General features: G+C 40.6%; 3 protein-coding genes across 5 annotated transcripts in view; all 3 read left to right on the top strand.

Annotated features, from left to right (window-relative positions):
• LOC309694827 (apoptosis-stimulating of p53 protein 1-like) overlaps window positions 1-1587 on the top strand; it is a 46081-nt gene extending 44494 nt beyond the window's left edge. For both annotated transcript variants that reach the window (XM_082515062.1, XM_082515061.1), the window contains one exon: window positions 5-1587. In XM_082515062.1, coding sequence (XP_082371188.1) covers window positions 5-46 — 42 coding nt within the window. In that variant the 3' untranslated portion in view covers window positions 47-1587. The remainder of the gene's footprint in view (window positions 1-4) is intronic.
• An 807-nt stretch (window positions 1588-2394) lies between these two features.
• On the top strand, window positions 2395-7137 carry sdsl (serine dehydratase-like). The gene is made up of 9 exons (XM_082516164.1): window positions 2395-2536; window positions 3532-3685; window positions 3773-3809; window positions 3898-4037; window positions 4132-4220; window positions 4307-4540; window positions 4627-4757; window positions 6176-6262; window positions 6398-7137. The coding sequence occupies exons 2-9, from the start codon at window positions 3539-3541 to the stop codon at window positions 6499-6501; spliced, it is 969 nt and encodes a 322-aa protein (XP_082372290.1). The 5' UTR covers window positions 2395-2536; window positions 3532-3538; the 3' UTR covers window positions 6502-7137.
• A 10215-nt stretch (window positions 7138-17352) lies between these two features.
• Window positions 17353-26112, top strand: part of syt14a (synaptotagmin XIVa) — a gene marked incomplete at its 3' end in the record, with an annotated part of 53527 nt that continues 44767 nt past the window's right edge. For both annotated transcript variants that reach the window (XM_082516158.1, XM_082516157.1), the window contains exon 1: window positions 17353-17375. In XM_082516158.1, coding sequence (XP_082372284.1) covers window positions 17363-17375 — 13 coding nt within the window. In that variant the 5' untranslated portion in view covers window positions 17353-17362. The remainder of the gene's footprint in view (window positions 17376-26112) is intronic.

Raw genomic sequence — 26112 nt, 5'->3', positions numbered from 1 at the left:
GCAGCTGTATCCAAGGATCAAACCCAGACAACGCTCACTGGCATAAAGCCCAGATCAGGAGCCTCATGCTCGAAGAGGGGGCATGCATGCAGGAAAGAAGAAGAAGAAGGAGAAGAAGGAGCAGAATGAGGGGAGGACAAAGATGGAGCCACTTTCTTCTATTTGTGTGGATGCAACAGAGCCAAATCGTGATAGATGCAGTGTGCATTTTCACCAAGATGTTGCAGAGCTGACGTAAATTCATAACTCAAAGTGTTCAGCTGCATGAGAAATGCTGAATGAAAAAAAAAGAGTATTAAAAAAGCAATTAAAGCTTTTTTAAAGCTCCACGCAGCTTAAAATATGAAACAATGAGCTTGGAGTCATAAAGCTCTGTCTGATATTCTCCAAATATTCTTTAAATGTCGCTTTATTTTTGTACTGTGTTAATTTAAAATAATGCCAGCCTCATCAGCGACATAGCAAAGGAATGCGCTCTTTCTCAGCTACAGTGGAAACACCTTCACGCTGCACGGCGTGAAGATTTGTAAATGCAGTAAATTTACAGGCTGAAAGTACGTGTGAGATGTGAAATGTGAAAGTGGAGCCGGAGAGAGGAAAGTGAGGGGAGGGTAAACAACGTTAACGGGAGTCAGGTTTCGGCAGAAAATGAATCAGAGGAAAAGAGTTGGAAGTGCAACCACAAGACTGTGACACGTGGAAGCTGGGATCTGCATCCACCCACGCACGGTGAAGCAAAAAGGTTTGAAGTCAAGTCAGAATAATGGGCTGTTTCTGAGTTCATAATCTGACATTCAAGCATTTGTCAACTATTATGGGATGAATGCACGCTCTCACATGTACATGTGTTCGACTGCCAAAATGGTTGTTGAGGGTAAAGGAGGAGAAAGGGGGAAAAGAGGAAGGAAAACAAGAATGAGGAGAAAAGGGTGTGAAAGTGAAGGATGGGTGATACTTTTATTTAGAGGAGATAAAAAAAATGCTGCTAGTTGTTGCATATTTTTCTTCAGACTAAAGATACCGACCCTCATGTAAAAACTGACGATTAACCCATTAATTAAACGCTACTCTGTCAATCTGCTGTTAAATGTGTTAAATTAAAGGTCCTGTGGCTGCTCAGAAAGGTGGCTTCAAGGAAAGCCCAGCCTAATTCTGGCCTGGGAAAGAGAACCTGTGTCAGTGTTGAAATGGGGCTAAATTAGCCGTGAGTGGAGGAAGAACTGCTTCCACTGCTTCTGCTTCTGGCCCTGATTTATATTGCTTTATTTAAAACAAAACATTGCTTTCTATTATTATTTTTCTCATTACTAGCACACGCTGCTCCTGTTTCTTTTCATGTATCAGTGCTGGTGCTGCTCACTGCTGCCACCTAGTGTACAGGAAAGGTTTGCCACAAAATAAAGCGCCGTTTTCTTCAGCACGAGCTGTGTAAAATATGAAGCAATAAGATGAGTGATGTTTGGTGTGAGAGTGAGATATTGTTCTGAGAAGTGCTTACCATCACTTTGTGTATATGCAAACTGTAACTATACAGCTACTGTACAATATTAATAAAGAAATTATAATCCCTACAGAGAAAAATAACAATGACTCAGCTCGTTTTTTTTTTTTTTTTTTTTTGTCAAACAATGCACAGCTGGAACAGTTACAGGCAGACACACGTGAGCTTACATAATTACAAGCCTCAAGTAATAAACCGTGGACTTTAGATGGGAATTAAAGTTCAAAGGTCATTCAGGAGAGCCAGCACCGACAGAAAGCTCTTCAGTCGTAAATTTTTTCCAGATTAAAATCCTAAATTCAATCACTGTGGCGTTTGTTATGTAATTTAACTCTAATGCAGGAACTGAACTACAGAAAACTGTCAGCCCTTTATTTTGTAATTTCAAAATAAAAACACTTGGCAAACCGATCTGTGGGGAAATTTCAAAATCAGTTGAGTTACTTGGGCAGTTTTCCAGTTTAGTTCTTATTGTTAAACTGTTCACTTCAGTTAGTTTTATTAGTTGGAGTTTAGAATGTATTCACTGTGAAATGGATGTTGTTTGATGAGTTCAGAACTGTACAAAATTACAAAACACTACTAACACACATACTCATACTCATGTAAAAACCCAGTTTACATGCCTACCAAAGCTGGCTCAGAGTTGGTGTGCTGACATAGTTGGCGAAACTGACGAATTGTTAAGACACTTTTTAGACAATTATGTTATTTAGTTTTGTTATCTTGTAATTTTATTTGTCTAAAATGCTTTTTTTTTTTACACTTAGTTTAAGTTTATTTTAGGCAAACGTAATATAATCTTGTTTCCAGCAGTAAATTCACTTTAAGTTTCTACAGTCATTGGTTTTAATCAAACACTTATTTTGAAGCAGTGACCGGAAGTAGTCTTGTTACTATTGGATGCTTTTCCGGTACAATGTGCTACATTCGTATGTAGCGTAGCGTCTGGTGAAACTGTAATACATTTTCCAAAAGAAAACAGTTGATTAATTTTTGTTGCGGGGCTCATTCACGAAGACATTTTAACCGAACGTAAGTCAGAGGTTTATATAATGGTTTGTATTTGATATCCCAAATTACAACGTAGCATTTCGGACGCTTTATGTTAATTATTGCTTTGTTGTGTTAATAAAGTTCCGCTGGCAGACAGGTTTTGCTGCCACAGAGGCGAGAAGATTCGACCCCTAAAGAGAGCTGCTGAAGATTAAAGTGAAGAATATAAATACCTGATTTTCCACTTTGGACAATTTATTTTATTATTGAAAGCAACACTGCCCATGCTTGGTACATAATTCAAACGGTGATAGTAGTTAATATTAAAAACGAACCCATTTACAGTGTATTTACACAGGCAATAGACCGGGCATTCCAAGAGAAATACTAAAGAATTCACACATTGGGGTGTTTTTATGTGCTCTGGCACGTTTGGTATCATTGGAAAATGTGAGATTAGGTTTCGAAGGAAGCCAAGGAAAATAATTTAACACTCGGGTTTATCAGGAAAGAAGCAGAAACTGAAGGTGGCAACAACAATGGAAAGAAGGAAGTGAAGGATGGTGGTTTTACAGATTTCGGTGGAAAGTGGGAGAAATGATTTGTGCAGTAATAAACAGAATAGATGAGATTAGAAAAATCAAAGTTACAATATTCACAGTAGGTGAATACAGTACACAGAGAAGGGGGGGGGGGGGGGGGTGATATTCTCATGGTTACTAATAAAATATGATGCAGTTGATTTTAAATCAGATCAGAAAGATTAAAGTGAAATTACATGTGAAAGACAGTCTGCCAATGAAAAATGACTCAAGAGTTCAGTGCCTTAAATTAACACAAATTGTGCAGAGGCAACTTCTTTGTTTCTTCTCTTTCTTCAGCACTGCAATCTGAGAGCTGGTGATAGTTGTGCTCTGACTACCAATAAACCTAACAGAAGATGAAAATGTGTATAAAAGATGAACAACTTTTCCACTGTACCACCCACTTGCACTCTGTGGAGTTTTTACTGCTTCTCTTTCATTGGCATCTAGGTGCACCATGGCAGAGGTTTTCCACCTGAAGACACCGCTGCTGGAGAGCATCAACATGTCCAAGAGGGTGGGAACCACTGTCTATCTAAAAATGGAGAATGCACAGCCCTCTGGTTCCTTCAAGATCCGTGGCATCGGGCACCTCTGCCAGCAGGTGGGAATCTTTACAGCCCCCCTCACGCGTGCTCCCTTTCTTCAGATCCACATTGTCACACAGTGACTGTTTAATGTGTCGTTGCAGCTCGCCAGACACTCCAAAGGAGTAATCTGCTCTTCAGGTGACTCTGTCCTGTTAAACATCATATTCTCATTACAATGCAGTGTCATTAGTGTGTTTCTTTAGTATTGAAGGTGGTGTTTTTTCAGGTGGTAATGCAGGTATGGCTGCAGCATATGCAGCCCAAAAAATGGGCGTGCCAGCCACCATCATAGTTCCCTCCTCCACTCCTCCATTGGTGGTCCAGAGACTCCATGATCAGGGTGCTACTGTCAGAATTGTAGGCAAGGTGAAGCTCACTGATATGATGGTTTAAAATCCAGAATTTAGATTTTTTTTTAATTTTTTTTTTTTAAAGAAGACTAAGACTCTTATCTTTGCAGGTTTGGGATGATGCCAACGCAGAGGCTCTCAAACTGGCAGAAACTGAAGGGCTTACTTATGTTGCTCCATTCGATCACCCCTTGCTATGGTAGAGAACCTCCTCATTAAAGCACAGGGCACTTTAAAAAGACTCGCTTTCAAACTGTACCTGTGTCCACGCACTCACCCATACAGGGAAGGCCACGCCAGTATGATTGCAGAGGTCACTGCCTCTCTGGGTCCCAGCGTGAAGCCCGGAGCTGTGGTGGTGTCTGTGGGCGGAGGGGGCCTCCTGTGTGGGGTCATCCAGGGCCTCAAGGATGTGGGCTGGACAGACGTGCCCATCGTCGCGATGGAAACAGTGGGGGCACACTGTTTCAATGCTGCAATTAAAGCGGGGAAGTTGGTCACTTTAGATGACATCACCAGGTTTGACTTTAAAGGAGTTTAAAAGTTTTTTGCAATGAAGTGTTTCGAACGTACCCTCATCCATCAAACCTACTGCCTCTCCACAGCGAGGCTAAATGTCTTGGAGCGAAGACAGCCTGTAAACAAGCCTTCGACTACAGCCAGAGCAGCGAGCTGACAATCATCTCTGAGCTGGTGACCGACCAGCAGGCTCTGCATGCTATCCAAACATTCCTGGGTGAGTGTTTTTACCTCTGAATTTGCCTTTAAGCTTGGTGATGAGTGTCAATTAATGAATCTGTAATAGTTTTTTTTTTTTTTTCATATTGCATCACATTTATTCTCACCAAATGCTATTAAGTCAGTGTCCAAATCAGCATGGTAGACTTTTGTTTCTATCCTGTGCATCCTAATACCTCCAGTTTCCACGGTTACTTTGATAATAAGGAGTATAAAGAAGGGTTTTTGCAGAAAATTAGAATGAGGTTTTACTCTGTAAAAGACTTCCTGTACATAAATGCTTTCGTTTGGCTTCCCTGTACAATGTTTTTCTTCACTTCGAGCTGCTGGACAAGCATGTCTTTATGCCCCAGAATGAATGAAATTAACTGCAAACCATACAGGCCTGTGGAAGCCATTTTCTGCCCTCTTGGGGGCAGAGAAAGTCTAATGATTAATGATAGAGCTACAGCCAGGGGAAGGCAATAATTTATTAGCACATTTATTCAAGCACTATACTTGTTGGTACTTATTATTAACTTATACTGAACAACATCAGTTGTAGTTAATTTATCTAATACAACAAAACATATACTAATCTTATATAGCACAACACTTTGTGAAATATTAGACTAGGGCTGCTTTGCACTATAAACTTAAATATGTAACTAAAGAACACAGATCTGTGCAGCAATACTTTAAATTCTTCCCTCTCACATTAATCTTCCCATATTAATCTGGCAACCTCCAGTGCAGCCTGTCCTCTGTGTTTTGCAGTAAAATGCTGCCTAAATTTCCCTCATAAAATGCAGTGTCACAAAAGCCCCTAAACATGCTAATTTATCATTTTATAACAGAACAAACACTTCTCCATTGAGACTTTAGAAACATTTTGCTGTCGGTTTTTTTGAACTTCATATCTGTATGAAGTCAGGAGCCCTACCCAGCCAGCCAGTCAGAGGACAGTTTAGGCTTTAAAGGGTAGCAACACTTTCTGTTCTTCCTGGAGATCCTGAGGTATTCCCAGACCAGATGAGATGTATCGTCTCTCTAGCTGTTTCTGGGTCTACTCCAGGATCTCCTCCCAGTTGGGTGTGATTGGAAACCTGCAAAGAGAGAAACTAGGGAGGCATCCTAACCAGAGGCCGGAGCCACCTTCACTGGCTTCTACAGAGGAAATGTGAATTGTACAAAGCGGGTCCACTTTAAGTTGGTTTTTGGATGATTCACGCATGCAAAGAATTCAGGTGAAGGGTCTGAATACCTCTACCTTCAGTAACTATGGCAACAATGTTCACACCATGACAAAACTTTTTAATCAGTAACTTTTAAGCCTGCTGCTTTGTGGCTTTGCTGAATAGTGGAAAATGTTTGAAAAATTATGCACAACTAAGTGGAAATTGCACCAGAGTTAATGTGATGGCATGCCGGTTGCAGATGAGGAACGCGTGCTGGTGGAGATGGCGTGTGGAGCAGCGCTGGCAGCTGTCTACAGCGGTATCATAGTCAGATTACAAAATGAAGGTAAGTCCTCACCTTCCTTCTGTTTTCTTCATACTGAAGCAGCTGATGAGTACTTCAGTCCATCAGGCTGAGACAGTTGAGACCTTCTCAGTTCAGAGAAATGACTACATCAGTTACTGCTTCTCCTCATTTTAGGTCGTCTGCCAGCTCTCATGGGCCCTCTGCTGATGATTGTGTGCGGTGGCTCCACCATCAACATGGAGCAACTGACCAACCTGAAGCACAAACTGCAGAGTTAAACTTTTGTATGCGTGCAGGTGTGTGTGTGTGTGTGGGCAGGGTGTGTATAACGATGAAAAAACTTCAGTGAATGGAAGGAAAAATAAAGAAATGTGCAGTTTTACTGTAAATTTAAAAGCAAAAGTCTCTTTATATAATTTAAAGAAAGTTTATAATATTTTAGTGTGATTATATGTTAAGTAACTGAGCTAAATCTTTATAAGTTATTAAGTGTTTTAATTTAAATGTCATTTTGAGTAATTATTGCTTAGCATGCAGTTACACAGTTTTGTCACATGGTGGTGTCACAGCTCTCTAATCAAAAGTGCCTCAAAGTTAGAAACACTTCAGACAAGTATTAGCATCTTTTTTTCCATTTTGTTTGTCAGAAAGCCCGCAGTAAGTCTCAGTGAAGTGTGACACTGTGTTTACCCACATGTGTGTTGACAACAAAATGAGTATTGGTTGGTGACTCTCGTAGCAAGAAACGGCACTTGCTCACTGATAGTATCTCTGCTCTGATCCCTGTGGTGTTCGGCATGAAAGGAGAGAGCATCAAATATGGACAGTTTTGACTACATGCAATGAAAAAAACAGTATAAAACCCAGAGCAAAGCAACGAGATAAAAATAAAGTGTTTGCCATGCATAACTGAATTCATGGGTCATTCATTGAAATATCCATCACTGCCTTGTCCCCCCAGAATCAGCTGATAAGGACACTACACTGCACTGAGGTGTCACAGTTTAGTAAAGTGCTATGTTAAGCAGAAGTGCCAAAATAGCAAATTGCAAAGAGAGGCTTGGAAATTTTTCATATTATGAATAAATACTAGTCGTGTGCAATGCTGCATATTTTGGTATCGATCCAATAGCGATGCTGACTTGGTATCGATACAATCGATATTTGGATCGATCTGCCCACCACTAATAAATACCTATACATCCATATTCTTCTGCTTATCCAGGTCGAGGTAGTGGTTGAGGTGGAGCTTGTGATAGGGTGAGGGTAGGGGACACCTCAGAGAGGTCACCCGTCTTTCGCAGGCCTCACAACTCGCACTGTAAGGCCACAATCAGTTGGTGCATTCAAACCCTCACTTGCTGTGAGGTGGTGGTGGTGGTGCTTCATTGCCTTCCTCTGATGTGCATTTCCGGCACTCCCCCGTGCGTTTTGGGATACTCTGCTGATTTTTCATGCACGTGTTACTGCACATGAAAAATCTGCTGGTCAGATTGTTTTTGCGATCGGATTGGTTTAACTCTTACCTCTAACCCTGACAGCTGGGAACAGGTCCAGCTTGTCACAGTACTGAAGTAGACACGCAGTAAAAGAAGATATTAGATATTTTAAAGGGCAGGATTTACTATATTTTACATTTTTGAAGTTAAGGTGGGGTTGCAGGGTGGTTAAACCCATGCAACCCCCCCATTATTTCCTAGGCTGTTGCTTTGATTTGCTTTAAGTCAAAACAACAGACTTTGTTGTTCATGTCACATTAAAATTAGCAGTCAGGTCACTTTGTGTTGTGTGTAGGCGGCTATTACTATGGAAACAGCTCCTCACTGCTCTGTGCAGAGTTCATTTTAACAACTTGGAGATAGTGTTTGCCTTCTCAGCTCTCAGACAGTTGCATAAGATATCAGGTTCTTCACAAAGAGCACTGGCAGATAATGGGCTTGATGTGAACACTTGCATAATCCTGTGTATTTCTCTGCATTGTCTGTTCAGAAGCAGCCCGAGCGACAAAAGATTGAATTTTAAAATAAGAACAGCTCCACGTGTAATCTTGTGGAGGTGAAAATGGGAGTTTTTCGTGATGATAAAATGATATTTATGATAAAGGTGCATGTTGCAGTGTGTGTTCTGGTTCAATCTGCATTTCAAACAGCCTTTGAGGCATTTGTTATAGTTTTATAATGAAAATATTAGATGGTTTCCTTTGCAGAATAACCGGCAATATTAATAAAGACTTATGCAATTTGAATAGCTGCATAGACAGAAGAAAAGCCTGGAAAATAAAAAGGCTGTGGCATTGTATTAATGAAAGGTCTGTATGCTACAGGCCAGCAAAACTGCTCCTTTTACAGAAGTGCATTTGGTGACCAGCACCTGCCTGCTGCTTATCTTATTAATTCCCTTAGAAGAAGTAAGCATGTTCTTCATTTTTTAAAGCATGACTGAATAACAGTTCTAATAGCAAAACACCACAATGTCTACATTGTAAAAGAACACAAACAAACGTTGGTGCTCTGGAGGGAGGGGGGGGTCTGTTTTCTGAAAATTGACTGGCAAAAACTGCATTTTGGGTAACCATTCAAACATTGAACATTCAAAGGTCATATATCCTGTGGGTTAGATGGCTGCTCAAAACAAGCTATAGCTGGAGCTTGGTCCCAGATCGCAGCTCTCACGCATGGATAATGACCCTCAAAGCAGGGTGGGTGCAGGACCAAAAGTGCTCATTGCCCCTTTCATTTGGTGCATTACTCAAAATTGTGCAACACATCAAAAACTAATCAGCACAGTGTTTTTATTATTGAGTATGAAACAGTGAAAATCGTCTTCCTGTTATGCTCCTCTGAACAGCACTCTGCTTGGTTTTTAAGGACATCTGTTGCTGAAAATTTTAAAGAGGTTGAAATCTGCCATCACGTCGTCCCTATCGGATCTAATTCAGTAACAAAGGAGCAAATATAAAAGCAGGTTATCTCAGGATTAGCTCAGACAACATTAAAGTATATGCTTCTCATTCAGCTGCAGTCTCTGATTGAAAGCAGAAACCAGTTTATTCCAGCAGTAACCCTGAGCAGTCTGGTTAGACTAGGTAAATCCCAGGAGCGCAGTCGACACTTCGCACTTCAAGGTCACACATGGTGCGGACATGATTGTGTTGTAAATGCTGCTCACTGTGACACAACAGCCTCACAGTCCATTCAGACGACCGGGAGAAACCGGTACGTGTCGCCTCACCTGCTCTGTTAACGGCTGAACAATTTTCCGCTCTGTTCCCACATGATAAAGATTCTTGGTCTGCATCATCCATCTACCTGACCTGCAGCTGTGCTCCCACCTCTAGTGGATGTGATCTGGGAAGCGGACTGACAGAGGAGCTAATGGTCGCAGCAGCCCATTTCTATGACAACAGAAAGCTTTGATGAGCCCAGCAGAGGGCATTTGAACAGAGCTGCGGCTATAAATAGAACAAGTAAACAAGTATGAGCAGAGGAGGTGGCGAGAGCGGTGCATGTCTGTGTATGTGTTATGCACATCTCTACATATGTACATGTAATTTGCACATATTTATTTATGCGATTAATGTCCCATTTATCCTGTCCATTAGTCCCCTCCATTTTCCCCTGTCAAACTCTTATCCCACCTTATGAACACAGTTTCCCACATGTGAACAAAGTGAGTGTAGAAGTATTCTTACAGTATATACTCACCGCATCAGCAAAGGATGCGGTTAGAGGTGACTTCACTTCCACTGACTCTAAAAGAAATTATTTAACAATTTCTCACCGGGATGAAGCTGTTTTGTAGCATTCAGATAAATGAAATAATAAAAATAAAAGAGACAAAATATATTTCTAATTGCAGCTGAATACACAAAGAAAGGAAGCTTGACATTTTGTCTACTAATTAACGATTTCTGTATGGGCTCTCTTACTTTACAAAGGTCTTGCAGCCTGTTTGTCACGTACTGCATGTGGCAGTGTAAAGGTCACAGTGAGTGGTCAGTCCTGCTGGGCTGAGCCGGCCAGTGATCAACATTTTTCACCCCTTTTGTTTTCCCATTGTTGAATGTACCCTACATGCACAGGCTCACTGCAGTGAATGCTCTGTAATTGATGTTCATGTCAAAGAGCGCGGTGTCCCGCGAACACGCTGCTTTTAACTCATGCCACACGCCGTGAGGCATCGCTCCTTTATTGCTGAAAAACTGTGTTTCTAAAATTAGTAAGAGGAGCAGAATGACGATGCAGAGACGGCGTGTTATTGATGCCTCGATTTGGGAATGTTTGCTCATGTTTTTTGACAGGGAATCACAAGGTAGAGCTGAGCAGCTGCTGCGTGTATCCAAGGCAACCTGATGACGGCATAGGAGCATATACTGAATCTTAATATGAAGCTTGATGAGTTGAGGATTTCATCATGGCAACAGGTTCCTATTAAAATACTTGTTATTCAACAGCTGCTCGGTTTCATGGGTTTCAGGAAAATTCAGATACTTTTTATACTTTTTATACTTGTCCTATCATCCTATACTTTTATACAGGATGATCTTAACTACAGTTTAATTTTGATAAAAATGAATGAAGGTTGGTTGAGCTTCATCAGTAAACGGGGCGACTGAAGCCACACAGTGAGCTCAGGTTAGATCAGATACCGTGGCCACTTTATTAGTTACATGTTGTTTGTAAAAGATTGGCTCTCTTCTGCCTTCAGAGCCGCCTTAAGTCTTCATGGCATAGATTCAACCCTCCTCTGGGATTTTGGTACATATTGACATGATCACACAGTTGCCCCAGATTTCTCAGCTGCACGTTCACAATGCAAATTGGATCTGGTGTCTGTGAAGGCCGTTTCAGTAGAGTTTACATCAGTCTGAGATGATCTGAGTTTCAAGTGCCATGGTGTGTTAAGAAGGTGATGAGTACACTGTGGTCATAAAGGGATGGACATGGTGAGTAACAATGCTCGAGTGGTACTCAGAGAAGAAAATATCTCCCACACAACCCCAACAGCTTGAACTGTTGATATAAGGCAGGATCGATCAATTCTTTCATGTTACGACAAACTCTGACCTTAACATCTGAAAGTCATAACAGAAGACTCATCAGGTGAGGCAAGGTTTTTCTAATTCTCCTGTCGCCCAGTTTTTGATGAGCCTCATTTTCCTTTTCTTAGCTGACAGGAAGGACACCCAGTGTGGTATTCTCCTTCTGCATTCAGAGAAGCTCTTCTGCATACCTTGTTTATAGCAAGTGTTTATTTCACTTACTGTTGCCTTCCTATCAGCTTGAGGTAGCCTGACCCTCCTCTGGACCTCCGACTTCAACATGTCATTTCCTTCCAGAGAACTGCTGCTTGCTGGGTATTTTCTCCTTTCCAAACCATTTTCTGTAAACTCCAGAGATTATTTTTGGGGAAAATCCCAGCAGGTCGACAGGTTCTGAAAAACTCAGACCAGCCAATAAGTCAACAACCTCCATGAAACATTCAAAGTCACTTACATCACATTTCTTCCCCATTGTAATGCCCAGTAGTGCTTTAGCAGCTTGTTTTGATCATGTCTACATGCATAAACGCACTGAGTTGCTGCCATTTGATTGGATAATTAGATGTTTGTGCAAATGAGCAGTTCAACAGATATATCTAATAAAGTAGTCAGTGAGTGTAAAGTCTTTGGACCAGCTGTAGGTCACAACAAGTTTAAATTAGTTTAGGTAACACCATTGACGATGCTCTAAAAGGCCCCAAGGGGGGTGCCTTGGTTTTGGAGCCCGCCTCAAGTGGTCATTAGAGGAACTGCAGTTTTTGCAACTTCTGGATTTCAATTTTCAGCTCCAGAGGTTGCTGTTTATACATAGAAGTTTAAAGCAGGGTATTTGTGGCTTGTAGGATTTTAGTACAATAGAAAATTACAGTATGTCCATCACACCCCAGGCAGCAGTGGTTTTCATTTCAATAATGCATGCTGTATGAATATTTCATCTCAGTGCTGTATTTAATACCTGACCTTCAAGATTCACATCGCAGGGAGGCAATGATTTCACACTACACTACACTGTGTAATTGTTGGTAAATCCAGAACAGTTCGGGTGTTCTGATATCTCCTGGAAACTCAAAAGTGCTTTTTAAGTACTCTAACAGAAATGATCAGCTTGCCTAAAAACACTGGAAATAACTTATTGCTCTGCGACTGCTGTACCATCAGTGATGATACTGATACCTGCCACTCAGGTGAGGGATGTCAGTGGGCTGTGTGTTGAAAGAAGCTCGTTCTTTGTATCTGAAGAGCTAAGACAAACACTTCATGTCAGTGTCAGTCTGTTCTTAGAAACCAGAGCCCTCCTGCTTTATTTTTGACATTCAAATTCAAATTTTATTTGTCACGTACACAGTCATACACAGTACGATATGTAGTGAAATGCTTGGACAACTGCTCGTGACCTAAAGAAAACAAAAAAGGAAAAGGCTATGAATAAGATAGGAAATAAATATGAAAAATTAAAAAGGGTAAATTTAACTAGGAACGAATAAAATATAAATTAAGGTTAAAAATGAAATAACTGTACAACACAAATTAGAATGAAGGGTAAATTTAACTGGGAAGAATAAGATAAAATATATAAATTAAAGTTGAAAATAAAATAACTGTACAACAAAATACACAATATAGAACTATATAAGAATGTATGAAGAAATCTAAATATAAATAAATATATACACAATAACAGCAGCTGTACAAGTATTAACCGGAAATGAAGAATATAGTGACCAGTGTTGTGCAAAAAAACAATGTGTGCAAAAACAATGTCCAGAATGTCCAGTGTGTGTGTAAGAACCATATGTGTGGGTCAGTACTGTGTGGTGGTGTGATTGAGAGACCGTATCGCCTGCGGGAAGAAGCTCCTCCTCAGTCTCTCTGTGTTGGTCTTCAGGGAGCGGAATCGCTTTCCTGACCTCAGCAGAGAGAACAGTCTGTTGTTGGGATGGCTGAGATCCTTCACGATCTTCCTGGCCTTGGTCCAGCACCGCCTGCTGTAGATTGAGTGCAGGTCAGGGAGCTCGGAGCGGATGGTGCGCTCAGCTGACCGCACAACCCTCTGTAGAGCTCGTCTGTCCTGCATGGTGCTGTTCCCGAACCAGGTTAAGATGTTTCCCGCCAGGATGCTCTCTATGGTGCACGAGTAAAAGTTCCTGAGCACCTTGGAGGGCAGTTGGAAGTCTCTCAAGCGTCTGAGGTGGTAGAGACGCTGTCTGGCCTTTTTCACCACGGTGTTGATGTGACAGGACCATGACAGGTCCTGCGTGATGTGAACTCCGAGGTATTTGAAGCTGTCCACTCTCTCCACTGGGCACTCGTTTCAACCGTCAGCAATTGGTGATTAAGATCTGAGGTGGTGGGTGAAGCAGCACTGAGTCATGTGAAGCACTGCTGTACTGAAAAATCAATTTACCTGCAGATGTATCAGAAAAAAACAACACCTAAATATTTAAAATGCAGAATACTAATATCCATTCTTTATACTTTACATAAAATTTAAGTAAATGGCATGCGATAATTAGCAGCTGTCAAACCAGCTTAGAGGTAGATTACAATCATCTACAGTTGACACCTTTTTTATTGATTTCCACTTACTGACCTGTGAGCCACACCATTCAGCAGGTGGAGCCTGATCCACAAATAATCAGTCTTCAGGTTAATCACTTTAGGGGCTGAACTATTCAAAATACTTCCTACCTAAACCATCTAAACTAATCTGTGCTTTCTTCCTTCCACAGGTCTCTATCAGCATCAGTTGAACATCTAGTGGCAAGAAATCAGATCTCAGCAGAGAAATGCTAAATGAACATAATCTTTAATCTGTGCTTCCAATTATATGTTACCAATTAGATTTATAAATGACTAAAATGAAAATCTGTGACATGTTTTACCGAGTTAATGAAGAGGCCCTTAATTACACACTTCTACAGTTTGGGAGCTAAAAGCACATGCTGCAGCTTTTCAAAGCAAAATTACTGTTCAAGCTTGTTTGAGTCAGGATTTCAGCTCTCAACAGATCAGGGTCTCCTGTGCTTTTCATGCCGACATGTTTCCATTGGGTGACAGTTCAGGACTCCAGGCAGATGAGTATAGTATAGTATAGTCCCTCGATACAGAGGAATGTGTGCAGAATGGAGAAATAAGCAATAGCACTGTCTGCAGTATCACAGCATATTCTGTGCCATATGTAATTACCTTGTACGCATGCTGACTTTTTGATGTGCAGTGACAATAAAATATGACTAATTATCATTAAGGTCCAGTTGAATTATTATTTGATTGGACCAAAGGGCAGGCTTTTGAATATCTATCTTTTGTCTTTGGACTGCGGAGCTTTAAACAGACTTTTCAGCTTTGTCTCTGCATAGTTTTCTCTGGATTTCCTGAATCTTTCACATATTTTAGGGTCAAAAGTGCCGAATTGTCTTAAATGTATGACAGGGCCTGATAATTCAGGAAGAAGGATATGAAGTTAAATTCTGGACTAAACAGGACTGCAATTCTGTTTATAACCATGTGCCAGTGCAGTATTTCAGAGTGAACCGCCCTCCTGTCTTTCAGCGCTACCAATTAGGTTTTCCATTGCACTGAATGCACTGACGATACTGTTACCCAAGTATTATACTAATAATGGCTCATTTATTGTATGCATTGCCTTAAAAAGGGGGGGGGGGTTGAAGCACACTGGAACATGCAATAGAAAAATGTCCGTTAAACTAAGATGATGAAATACATTAAAATGATCGAAGTGAAGTTTATATCTGTCCTCATTCTGAGCACTGCTGTACTGCCAGCTTCTTTTTTACTTTATAGATACTGAAAGCCTTAAAGGCAAAAGTTAAAGTGGATAATCTCTTTAGCAGGATTGGAAGTGTTGCATAAAATGGAACAAATGGGCCAAAACATGTAGAACGCACTGCAGAGCTACATCTAAAATATCTGTCCCATTAAGCAGCCTGTCTGTGTCACTGGGATCTGCTGCACTGCATTCTTTTCTATTTTGGAGTTCTGCTTCTCATTTTTATTGACCTTTCTATTGAGGTTAAGCAGCACTGCTTAAGAAAAGATGTAGGAGGGATTTTTTCTTTTTACTGTTTAACTAACTTCTGGAGCTGCCAATACAGCACCTCCCTACTTTCACTGCATTTCCATCGCCATGCAGGGTCCATCACATTAAGTGCTGTTCCAAGCCAACTAGTTTTAAATGTAAGTGGGTTGTAAAAGCCCTCCAACAACCAGTCTGCATCACGGCTTACTAGAATAAGCTCACAAAACTGACATTGCTTTCATGTCTCAGCAATGAACAAAATGAACCAACTTTCAATATTTATAAAAAAGAGTTAGTTTGAATCTAATTTCTATTACTAAAGATAAAATTAAGACAAAGCAGGGTATGAATGAAAATTAATTGCAATAGATAAATTTTCAATAACCGATGATCTCAGTGCACTATCTGATAATCTAAACTGCTCAAGCTGCAGAGAAAGTTTCTGTTTGCATCATAGAAAGGCGAGGACATCCCAAAGCGTGCCTCTGTATTTCTACCACAACACCTTTTAAGACTCTCCAGTGGCTGCATGTGTGACTCCACATGGAGTGGGATGGTGTAGGAGCTGGACTGGAACTGGACCTTCAGCTGCAATCAAAGAAAGTTATTGTTCAAGCTGGACGCTATGGAAAAAGGTCTTTCCATTTTCAGGTATTTTTTAAGAAGCTTAAACAAGCTGGTGTGTCTGTTACATGAAAACATGAGAGTGAGTGTGAGACTGATATCACTGGAGTTATCACTAGAGCTGTATATTTCAGTTTTTATATCTACTTTATCTTTAAAATAGACCCTTCAAATCAAAGTGAGAAAGCCTCAGTGATCAAATGATCCCATGTCAACAGCACTATGGCAACAGTGGGAAGACAGAACTCCATTTTAACAGAACCACACTCAGATTGGCATCAGTTGAGGGGATAAAAAGACAAAAGAGAAGCATAGAGAGAGAAGGACAACAGAACATAAAACATGAAAGAAGAAATTCTGAAATTCTTCAGGAAGAAGGAGATTACATTATATTCTGGATTTAACTTGGGGCCATTTTTGTTTTATACACAACTTTGCATTTCATCATCAGTTATTATTAATCTCTGGTACTTTTCCACAGTGTTTCTGCAGTCCTGTCTTCCTCCCCTCTCCCCCATCCAGTCGCGGCAAACTTACCCTCGCTGAGCCTGGTTCTGCTGGAGGTCTCTTCCTGTTAAAAGGGAGTTTTTTCTGCCCACTCTCGCCAAGTGCTTGTTCATAGGTGGTCATAGTGGGTTTTCTCTGTACTATTTAGTGTCTTTACCTTACAAAATAAAATACCTTGAGATGACTGTTATTGTGATTTTGTGCCGTATAAATAAACTGAATTGAACTGCGCCTGAGCCAAAGTCCCTGTTGGCACTCTTGTGCGACCTGTGTGCTGCTTTGATATTTTCAATCGCAAATATGTTTTCTACCATATATTTGTCAGTCTGTGATTTTATTGTAATAGCTGCGCAGTGAACTGCGGCTAACAGACGCAGACGAGTGAGATTTCTTCCTGCAGAAACCTTGAGGCAGATACTTGATGCCCAAAGTGACAATAAAGGCAGTCAGTCATTTTTATATGAAAGGAATTAGCTGCTTTCACATAAAAATGACTGATGATGAACATTTTAGTATATCTGCATAGAAGCAAATGAATTAATATGGGTATGATAAACAAGCAGAGCAATTAAATGATCCCATTCTACCATTTTAGCCCCTATAATGTCTTGTGAACCAGAATAATTTATATTAACACAACAGATTTTAGATTCAGATGTGTCAGGATCTGAATAATATTAATATATATAATCTAATTAGTCATGTTAAGCGGACTAGCAAAACTCTGATAAGTAATAGAATTCCTGATCATATGATTCAGCCTGTATCCTCTCAGCTGTGTGTGGTATTTGTGCAGCAGACGTTCAGCTTCCTCCCCGAGCATCTCACGGACTGTACCACACCGTGGGTTCCCCCCTTTCCTCACCCTTGCAGTGGGCCGCTCCCCCTTCTTTACCGCCCACTTTGGTTGAAGCCAAAACAGAACATCATGGCGATTGATGGTAAGTAGGCCAATAACGGCTCACCTCTCCTTTTAATTAACTTCAGCTGGAAATGATACGTGTCAGCGGTGATTTGCCTCTGCTTAAAAGTGTTCGTGAGCTCAGGAGATGAGTGCTTGGTTCGGCTGGAAGCAGTGAAAGTTGTTTTTCTAATTTTCTTTAAGGTGGTAATTTTCCTTTGCAGTGTGATAGAAGAGAGGCAGGAGGAAGCTGGAAGCGGCGCTTGCTCTGTTTGTAAAGGTGGTGCTGAAAGGAAAGCTCCACTCCGCTCTCTAAACTGCATGACATTCATTCAGACCGAGCGTGTGTGTGTGTGTGTGCGCGTGTGTGTGTTAATTTCACGGAACTCGAGCTGTCATTTGGTTTGCAGTCTCGCTGCTGCACGCCTGTGCTTTACAACTCGGAGCAGAGCTCACACAAACCACATTAACGCACTGTTAATGCGGATAATGAATGCGTGATTTCTATTCCAGTGTCCACCGTGTGCTTTTACTGCTCACCTTACTCCGATTATGTAACTTTGCAGGTTGTAAGCAGCTTTGGTGCTTAGTTTGTTTTATCACTTTGGATCCCATGCTCACATTGCTGCGATACATTAAATGTCACAGGAAGGCAGACATACCATAGCTTAATGATAGATTTTTATTATTTTTTATTAATATAGAGTTCCCTTTTTTGTGTTGATAAGACAGAACCTTTTCTTTATCCTATCAAGTTATGGACCAGTACAGTGAAAAGCTAGAGTCTGCACTAAAGGTGCAATCCTACTAAGACCCGAACTCTTCCACGGCATGCATTTTTAATTTCTCTTTGATATTTGGGCATATTGGGGCCCGATGAATGTAAAAACAAAGAATTACCAGATTATTTCTTTTACCTTATTTTTGTTTTTAAGAAAAATGAGAGCCACATATGAGGATATTTGTTTAAAATTTTGATAGAACAGTAGCAGTATAATGTCCCCGTAAGTGGACATTATACTGTTGCTGGTAAGGAGGAAGGGCCAGGTATCCAGTGATTGTAAAGTTGTTGGTCCTGCCCCAGTCTTTCAGTCTGCATGCTGACGTGCCTGCGAGCATGGCATTTAATCCCAAATAATCTGGTTTCTTCCTGTTTTGTGAAGGTGCTGAATGCATAGGATGAAATATTGTATGAGTGTGTGCGGATGAGCATACAAGCCAGTGTTCTCCATTGTGGAGTCTTTACAGGAAGTTGCTGACATTTTTTAATTGCATTATTTGAAACAATTCTTTATAATTTTTTCAGCCTCAAACATAACAACATTTTTCCGCACTGACTCCCAGGCCAGTAGATCAGAGTTTTACTAGCCTCTAGTAAGTACAAATAAGCTCATTTAATTGCTTTACACACTGCTGGTTTAATCAGCACAAATATTTCAGTGGTGAAAATTCATTAAATTAAATTCCTATTCCAGTTTTAGACTTGTCCCTGCAGGCATCGCTGCTAAAAAGAGAGGTGGGCAACTGCTCTCAGCCTGCGGCAAAGTTTTTGTGTCAGATTTATACAACACTAAAAATGCAGTCATTTGTAAATCTGACAAACCCAGATTTTATCCAAAGTAAAACATAGAAATCAAATCAAACGACTGTGAAAATCTATCATTGTAAGAAAATTTGAATTTGAATTTTGTATCAGGCAAGAATGGGACACCTTTCTTCTCCCAAAAGTCCAGCAGGAGGTCTCCTCAGTTCCCAGACTGTCTTGAATGGTAAACATGGCCGGGCCCCAACTTTATTGAGACATGTTGCTGCCATCAAATTCAAAAATGATCTTTTTTTCCAGTCTAATCATTTGAAATGACTTTTAAGTTCTGCTGTGAATAAAATCTGGGTTCATGAGATTGTCAAATCATTGCATTTGGTTTTTATTGATATTTTACACAGCATCACAACATTTTGGAACCAACTTTTCACAGGCATGTTCCCAGGTGCAGCGGTGCTGAAAAACCCACACAGTCTATGAAATGCAGAGACAAATAAGTCAGTGTTAGTCCTTTTAAATTGATGTGTTCAGCATTTCATTGTGTGACTGTGTGAATATATGCTGGAGGATTGATTTCAGTTTAGTTAATTTAATATGTTTGATACAGTATCCTCTCCTGCTGTGTTTCCCTTTTGTTTAGTATGTAGAATATCAGAGTTGGGGATGGAAATTCAGAAATGTTGCCCACCTACCCGGGCAGTATCCAAGCTTATCGATTCTTGATTCTTTGCACAGTACACAGAAGATAAGAAGCCAGATGCTTTTTATCTTTCTACTATTAAACCTGTAAAAATAAACATATGTGGACCTACGTTTTTCAACACAGAAAACTGAGGCAACATAAAAACATCACTGATAATGGCACTGGTGTCATCTAAATCTTATTATCTTAGCATCTGAAACTGTAAAGTTATAAAGTTCTCGCTAGTCTTTGGAGGGAGGTGATAAAATAATAGGTCGTGAGGAATACAGGACAGCAGAGATCACCTCTAGAAAACAGCACAGTGACGTGAACTCCAGCTGTAATCTAGGCAAATAGACCATCCATTCTCTTTGGGCCTTCGGGCTCTGATCAGCACATAAAGTAAAGAAACACTTTAAGCGTGTGAGTCATTCATGTGTGATGGAAGAGCTAAATTTGCTGCTGCAGCTTTGTCTATCAGTTTGCTTTTTTTTGTCTAAAATTTTAACAACAGGTTCAGACTTTAAACAAAACAGTCACGTGGATGAAACATGTCAGAAAACAATTAGTGGTCACTAAATATATTAGAAAGGCGTAGGTCACCGGCTCTGTTCTGCCACCATCATGCCTCCTCCTTCATGCCATCTGACATAGAGCTTTATTCAACCACACCCGTAACCTCAACTTCCTCACTAGCATTAGTCAGCAAAGTGCCGTTTCCTGAAGAGTAGTGGTTTGCTGGAGCTAGTCGGCCCCGCCGAGATTTATGGAGCAGCTGTGGGGCTGACTGACACCTGCAGCATCCAGGGATCGGTCTCTCGGCACCAGTGGGAGGCTGTGTTTCTGTCTGTACTTGTGATGTTAGGTTGGGTGAACGTCACGAGGTGTTGGAAAACACAAGTCGATTAATTTCAAGGCAACGAATTGAGCTGTGGGGAAGGCATTGTTTAGATCACAGCACATCATCTAATTTAAAGGGATATTTCTGATGAATAATTTACGAGCTTTTAAAAGGAGAATTAGTCTCTCTGTAAGAAACCACTTAAAACTGAGCCCCAACTAATGGACCAGATTAAACACCGGCCATGCTAATATTGCATGTGTCTTTTAGATGAACGTTTTCAGTAATCTCTGAAACTTGCGGCATTCGTGCTGTTTATCAAGTTACACGTGCACAATGTCAGCTACGTTTGCAGACTGGTGTTCAGACACCCGCGCAGACTGTTGTTACTTGTCTCTCCGCTCGCATTATGCAAGTTTTACTTTATATCACCAACAAACAGTCTCTCATTTTCTGCATCAAAGTGTACCGGTTTGCACAGCTGTCATCTACTTTTCAACCCTCCTCGGAGAGGACGTGTCAGCCGCCTGTTGGGACAGCAGCTTCAGCTAATGGCAGGAGATGGTGTAACATCTTAGAACTAAAAGGCAAGCAAGGCTGCTGTGCTTCAATAATATAGGAAAGATTTCTTCAACCAACTGTCATTTCTGGTGCAAGATAGTAGATCAGTGTTTAAACTGCTGGTCGAGGAATGACGCACACCTCTTAATATCAAGATCACTGGCCAGTGAAACTCCTTCTGTGCTGTCAACACTTTTAATAATGTAGTGTATAAATCACTTTAAACCGCAAAGACATGCAAAGGATTTATTCTTGAATTAAATATTAGAAGAAGTGGTGAAAAAAACAAAACAAATTTAAATTTATTTTCAGTTAAATGTCTAAAAAGAAAAGAAACAAAGGGATATCAGCAACTTTACTTGGGCAGTCTGTCTGTGTGTATTAACACCTATCCAGGTATATTTTGCAGCTCACGTTAGGTTTTTATTTTAATGATTAATCACTGGGTAATTCTCTTTCTTGGCCTGCAGCTGACTGGCCTTACTGTTTCTCCTCTCGTGATCTGCATTAAGAAGGAGGGTCAGTCTAACCACGACCTGCTGCAGGTTGAGAACTGGTTCTTATGCTGCTCCATCAGTTTTACCAGAGCAAAGCAAAGATGAACATGTTGCACGTTGCAGACAAGAATCAGTTATTTTTAAATCTTTCATTTTAGAAAGCCTGTATGTATTCAGCTTCTCATACACCCATCTCTTCATCTATAAACACAATAGGAATCTGTGGGAAAAGCAGCAAATTCTCACATTTAAGAAGCCGGAGGGAATCAGTTTGCAGAAGCTTTTGCGCACTTGAATGGGAGATGAATTTAAAGAGGAAACTGGCAGGAACATTATAAGCATTGTTAATTTTTTCATTTTTAGCCCGAAGGCTTGAGTGAAGTGCGGCTCTCCAATTTCACCTACCTTGATGCCTAAAGGCTACTTTAGAGAGTACTGGGAGACTTTAATAATGTATTCAGTGACATTCAGCTTTGTCATCAGCTCTGTTTATTTTACTAATGCGCCGCTGAATCGCCTTAAATCACCATTATCAAAGCCTGCTGCTTCCCAAATGTTAGAGCTCCTAAAGCATCACTTTTGGACATGCCCGGCACGCTGTTTGTGAAAAGATCACTGAGCAGTTTAAAGGAGCTTGTGAAATTTTAAAAATCTCTGAAAGTAGTCTTTAATTTGCTTAAAAGGGACCAATTTTGCAGAAACCAAATGTTATGTCGACGGGCTCCACTGCATGCATCAGCTCCTGCAACAAGCTGTACTCAGATCGACTGGAAAATGGATTTCACATATCCTGGTTAAGTCCGGCTCTCTGGCTGGCAGATCGAAAGCGGGCAGCTCGCGTGCGTGCTGTTCTGTCTGCGCGGCGTGCATGAAGACTTGTCGAATCCTGAGCTAGAGCCAAGTGCAGAGTAGGCAGGCCAGGGTGTGTTGAGCTGTGGAAATATTATGTGTTAAGTGGAGCTCTACGTGCTGACATTTAGACTTCCAAATCGAAGTGAAATCCCTGCCAGGTCACTTTGCTTCTGGCACCTTTTTTCCACCGGTTTTGCCAGTTTGAAATATACGACTGTTCCATATGTCATTTTAGATCTGATAGACAAAACATCTGAAAACATTAGGCCCGTGCTTCCTCTGGACTGGAGACTCCATCTCCATTTTCCTCTCCATCTTCATGACATGCCACTGTTTGTTATTGCAGAGCGAGAAACAGGATGTGAGGCGATGATTGCCAGTATCTGCCGACCATTTGAGATGAAACAAGCTGTGAGACAGTGTAGCTGGAAAAGAGCACATGCTCCTTGGAAAGCAGTTATTATTGTTAATTCATTATATGATGCTCCAATTAAAGTTCATCCCATATTTTTAGAAAAAACTGGATGAACTGACCACGTGAGGTGTTGCATGCAGTGAGAAACCTGTGGACAATTTTCACCTGTTGATTTGCTTTAGCTGTTTTTGCTAATTGGTTTGTTTTCAGGTCAACTTTAAGATGCAGTGTTTAAATCTAACGGCACGAGGATTTCTGTTGTCTCCACGAAACATTTGAACAAATCTCTGGTTAACACAACTCAGCATTACCTGCTAAAAATATCTCCCCCAACAGCTGGTAGAGTCCAAAATGAAGTTTTTTGGTCCATATTAACATAATAGCATCACACAGATACTGCACATTTGTCAGGTGCTCATCCATGATGAAAAACACTCAGACCAGTCCATCTGGCACCACATTCAAAGTTACTTAAAGGAGCAGTCCCCAACCCTCGGGCCATGGACTGGTCCCGGTCTGTGAGTCGTTGCGAGAGTTGAGGCTCGGGTTGACATTTATGGTTTTCAGGGTTTTTATTGTTTGTTTGTTTTTTAAATCGTTTTTATCATTAACTCAGGTTCCCTGGGTCTTTTCCTGTGCATCATGAATAAATGTTCGTTTTTTGTTTTTTTTTTGGGTATCAGCACTGGTTTTATTTTGTTGTATTTATCTGCAACACTTTAAAGGCCGGTCCGTGAAAATATTGTTGGACAAAAACCGGTCCGTGGTGCAAAAAAGTTTGGGGACTGCTGACTAAAGTACTTTTTTTTCCTCCTGAAAAGAAGGAGGAGAGGGACCTGCTTTGAACTTCAGCAGATCATGTTGACCAAATCTACATGCCTAAATTATCTGATCAGCTGCCATGTGATTGGCTGATCGGATATTTGCGTTGAAGCAGTTGAATGGTGTACTGACTGAAGTGGCCAGAGAATATGTTTATCTACCTATTTTCAGAGGTGGGAAAAAGAAAACATCACCTAAACTGCCAGCTCAATTGACCGAGCAAAGACGTTGTATTAATGTTAAATTGTCATCTTCACTGTTGGAGTATTCAGCATTATATATTTGAACTTTGATGGTGACTGATTTTGTCATTTATGGTACGTAAACAAAAGTTAAAATTGTTAATGAGCTAACAGAAATAGTCTATCTGGACTGAGACAGGCTGACAGGAACCTGAAAGGACTTTCTGTTAAATCTGTTTAACAGATTAACTAAATTAAACTCACTGGTTTGATTAAGAACACTGTCAGGTGTCATTATCAGCTTCCAAGACTTGATTAATCCTGGACTAAAAGGAAAGACACTGAAGGCTTCCACAGAAAAACTTTGACTTGTTTATATTGTAAGATGAAGATGAAATGTGGACACAGACCTCACTCTTCTGCGTGGTTTCAGACTCTTGTCTTTAACTGTTTATCTCTCGCAGGATGGGAAGCTTTTAATGAGCAAGCAGGTTTTTTCCAGAGTGTATGTTTGCCTTGGACGCGCTCATGTGGTCCATGTGTTTTACCCGCTGGCACAACAAAGATGAATCAACAATGCTTTTGCTGTATATTTGATTTTCCTGTCATTTCAGCGCTTGTTATCCATTTGAGGCAGACTGAGGGATTTGTTACTGGGAGGATTTTGTGCAGTTTAGCGACTGATTGGCTGTCCACTTGGCATAGGACCAACGAGGGAGGCTGGCAAAAAAATAAAACCGATTATAAGCAAGTAGAGCAAATGTTAATTCATAGCTCATTGTGACATCGACAGACTTTGTTCCAGCAGCAACATCCAGAGACAGATTGAGGTTTAAATATAACAGCTGTGGGCTGATTTGGAGATAATTGTCTGTCATCTTAATTTCATGTTCAAGCTATTAACATCTTATGAGTGACGCTAAATTAGGCAAATCAGGTCTAAAAATAAAGAATCAACTTTAGTATGTTTAAAGAAATGTTTCCATCCGCTGGGATGCTACTGTATTAAAAAGCTGTGATTTCACACCGGGAAGGAAATCCAGTTCAGCAGACCATGCTGTGGAGATGTAGGTATGAAGGAAACTGGTGCTGCTTTGCCATCTTAGAGCTGAGCTGTTGGTAAAGTAGGCTAATCTTTATTATACTGTATCAACCTGAACTCATCGCAGCACATGTTTCATGAACAGCCTGATGTGGTACGACTTTCCCTCCTGGAGCTTCAAGAAAGACATTTAGTGATTTTCCTGCACGTGGCTCAGTTCCCTATGTACACTCAGTTGTACTCGCCTATTTTTGGCTATTTGTTTAATATAATTTATTAATAAACGAACCGAAAGAGTCATTCAGCATTTTTTCACATACACATTAAAAAGTCAGGGGATTTCTGGTGAATAAAAAGAAAATAACCTTCTTGCTACTTGTTTAATTCAAACATTTTTGTATCAGGCATACCAAATATAACTTTGATTGTTAACAAGAGAAACACAACAAGTTTGTCTCCCTGAGTTTTCTTTTCATAACACTTCCTTTTCTGCACCGACCTCAAACAAGAAAAATTATCTGTCCGTTTTTGTTTTAGCTGAACTTTCTGTGCTGCAGCCTGAGTTCATCCATCTCTCCTGGCCAGACACGTACGCCTCGGCAGCCTGATTACAGGAGGCAGGTCGAGGAGATTCCTTAAAAAATCTGGGACAAACTCTATAAATGCTCCCAGTCTGGCCCCAGACGTCTGAATGAGGAAAGACTGGGAAGCCACAGACTTCACCTTGATTTAGTTTGCAGTAGCAAGACATGCTCCCTGGTGAAAGAAGGGGGATAAACAAGAACCTCAATCTTCATGCCGTGTTTTAATGACAGCGGGCAACTTGTTTGGAAATCATGTGATCATGCGAGCTTCTATGTAATGACAAAAGCCTGTCTGTCCTTTTACATCATCAGCACACCAGTAAAGTTACTGCATAAATCTGATTTTTTCTTCTCATTTCTGAATTGTAATATTAAAAGTGAAGTTTACACACTGAAGCTTATCTGGAGTCTCTTATCTTCACATACGTCTGATTGTATGTGAAGAACTGGGGAGGAATTTTCTTCAAAAACTCTGTAGCTACATCATCCATCGTTTATATTGTCGACTGTGCTTGTCATGAGTTGCGACAGGAAAAGGGAGATAATAAACGGACTGGTAGCCTGTTAATATGCTGCTCTGGTTTTTTTGCTTGTACTGAATAAGTGCTGTTGGACTACAACCCAAATTCACACACATTGATGCGGAGCTTTATCGAAGCTTTAAAGTCACTTTTAATGTATCACAGAAACACTGAAACACCAGTGGATTCCTGTAATCTGCTTTGTAGTTGGTTGGTAAAGGTTTTGCTTTGTCAT

This window comes from Aulonocara stuartgranti, assembly GCF_965226115.1.
Source record: "Aulonocara stuartgranti genome assembly, chromosome: 19".
Lineage (NCBI taxonomy): Eukaryota > Metazoa > Chordata > Actinopteri > Cichliformes > Cichlidae > Aulonocara > Aulonocara stuartgranti.
This window is presented reverse-complemented; position numbering and strand designations above follow the sequence as displayed.

Coding starts and splice junctions, on each gene's coding strand:
- sdsl (XM_082516164.1), top strand. CDS start 3,539: ATGGCAGAGGTTTTCCACCTGAAGACACCGCTGCTGGAGAGCATCAAC. Junction 3,686..3,772: donor TCGGGCACCTCTGCCAGCAG/GTGGGAATCTTT, acceptor GTGTCGTTGCAG/CTCGCCAGACACTCCAAAGG. Junction 3,810..3,897: donor AGGAGTAATCTGCTCTTCAG/GTGACTCTGTCC, acceptor GTGTTTTTTCAG/GTGGTAATGCAGGTATGGCT.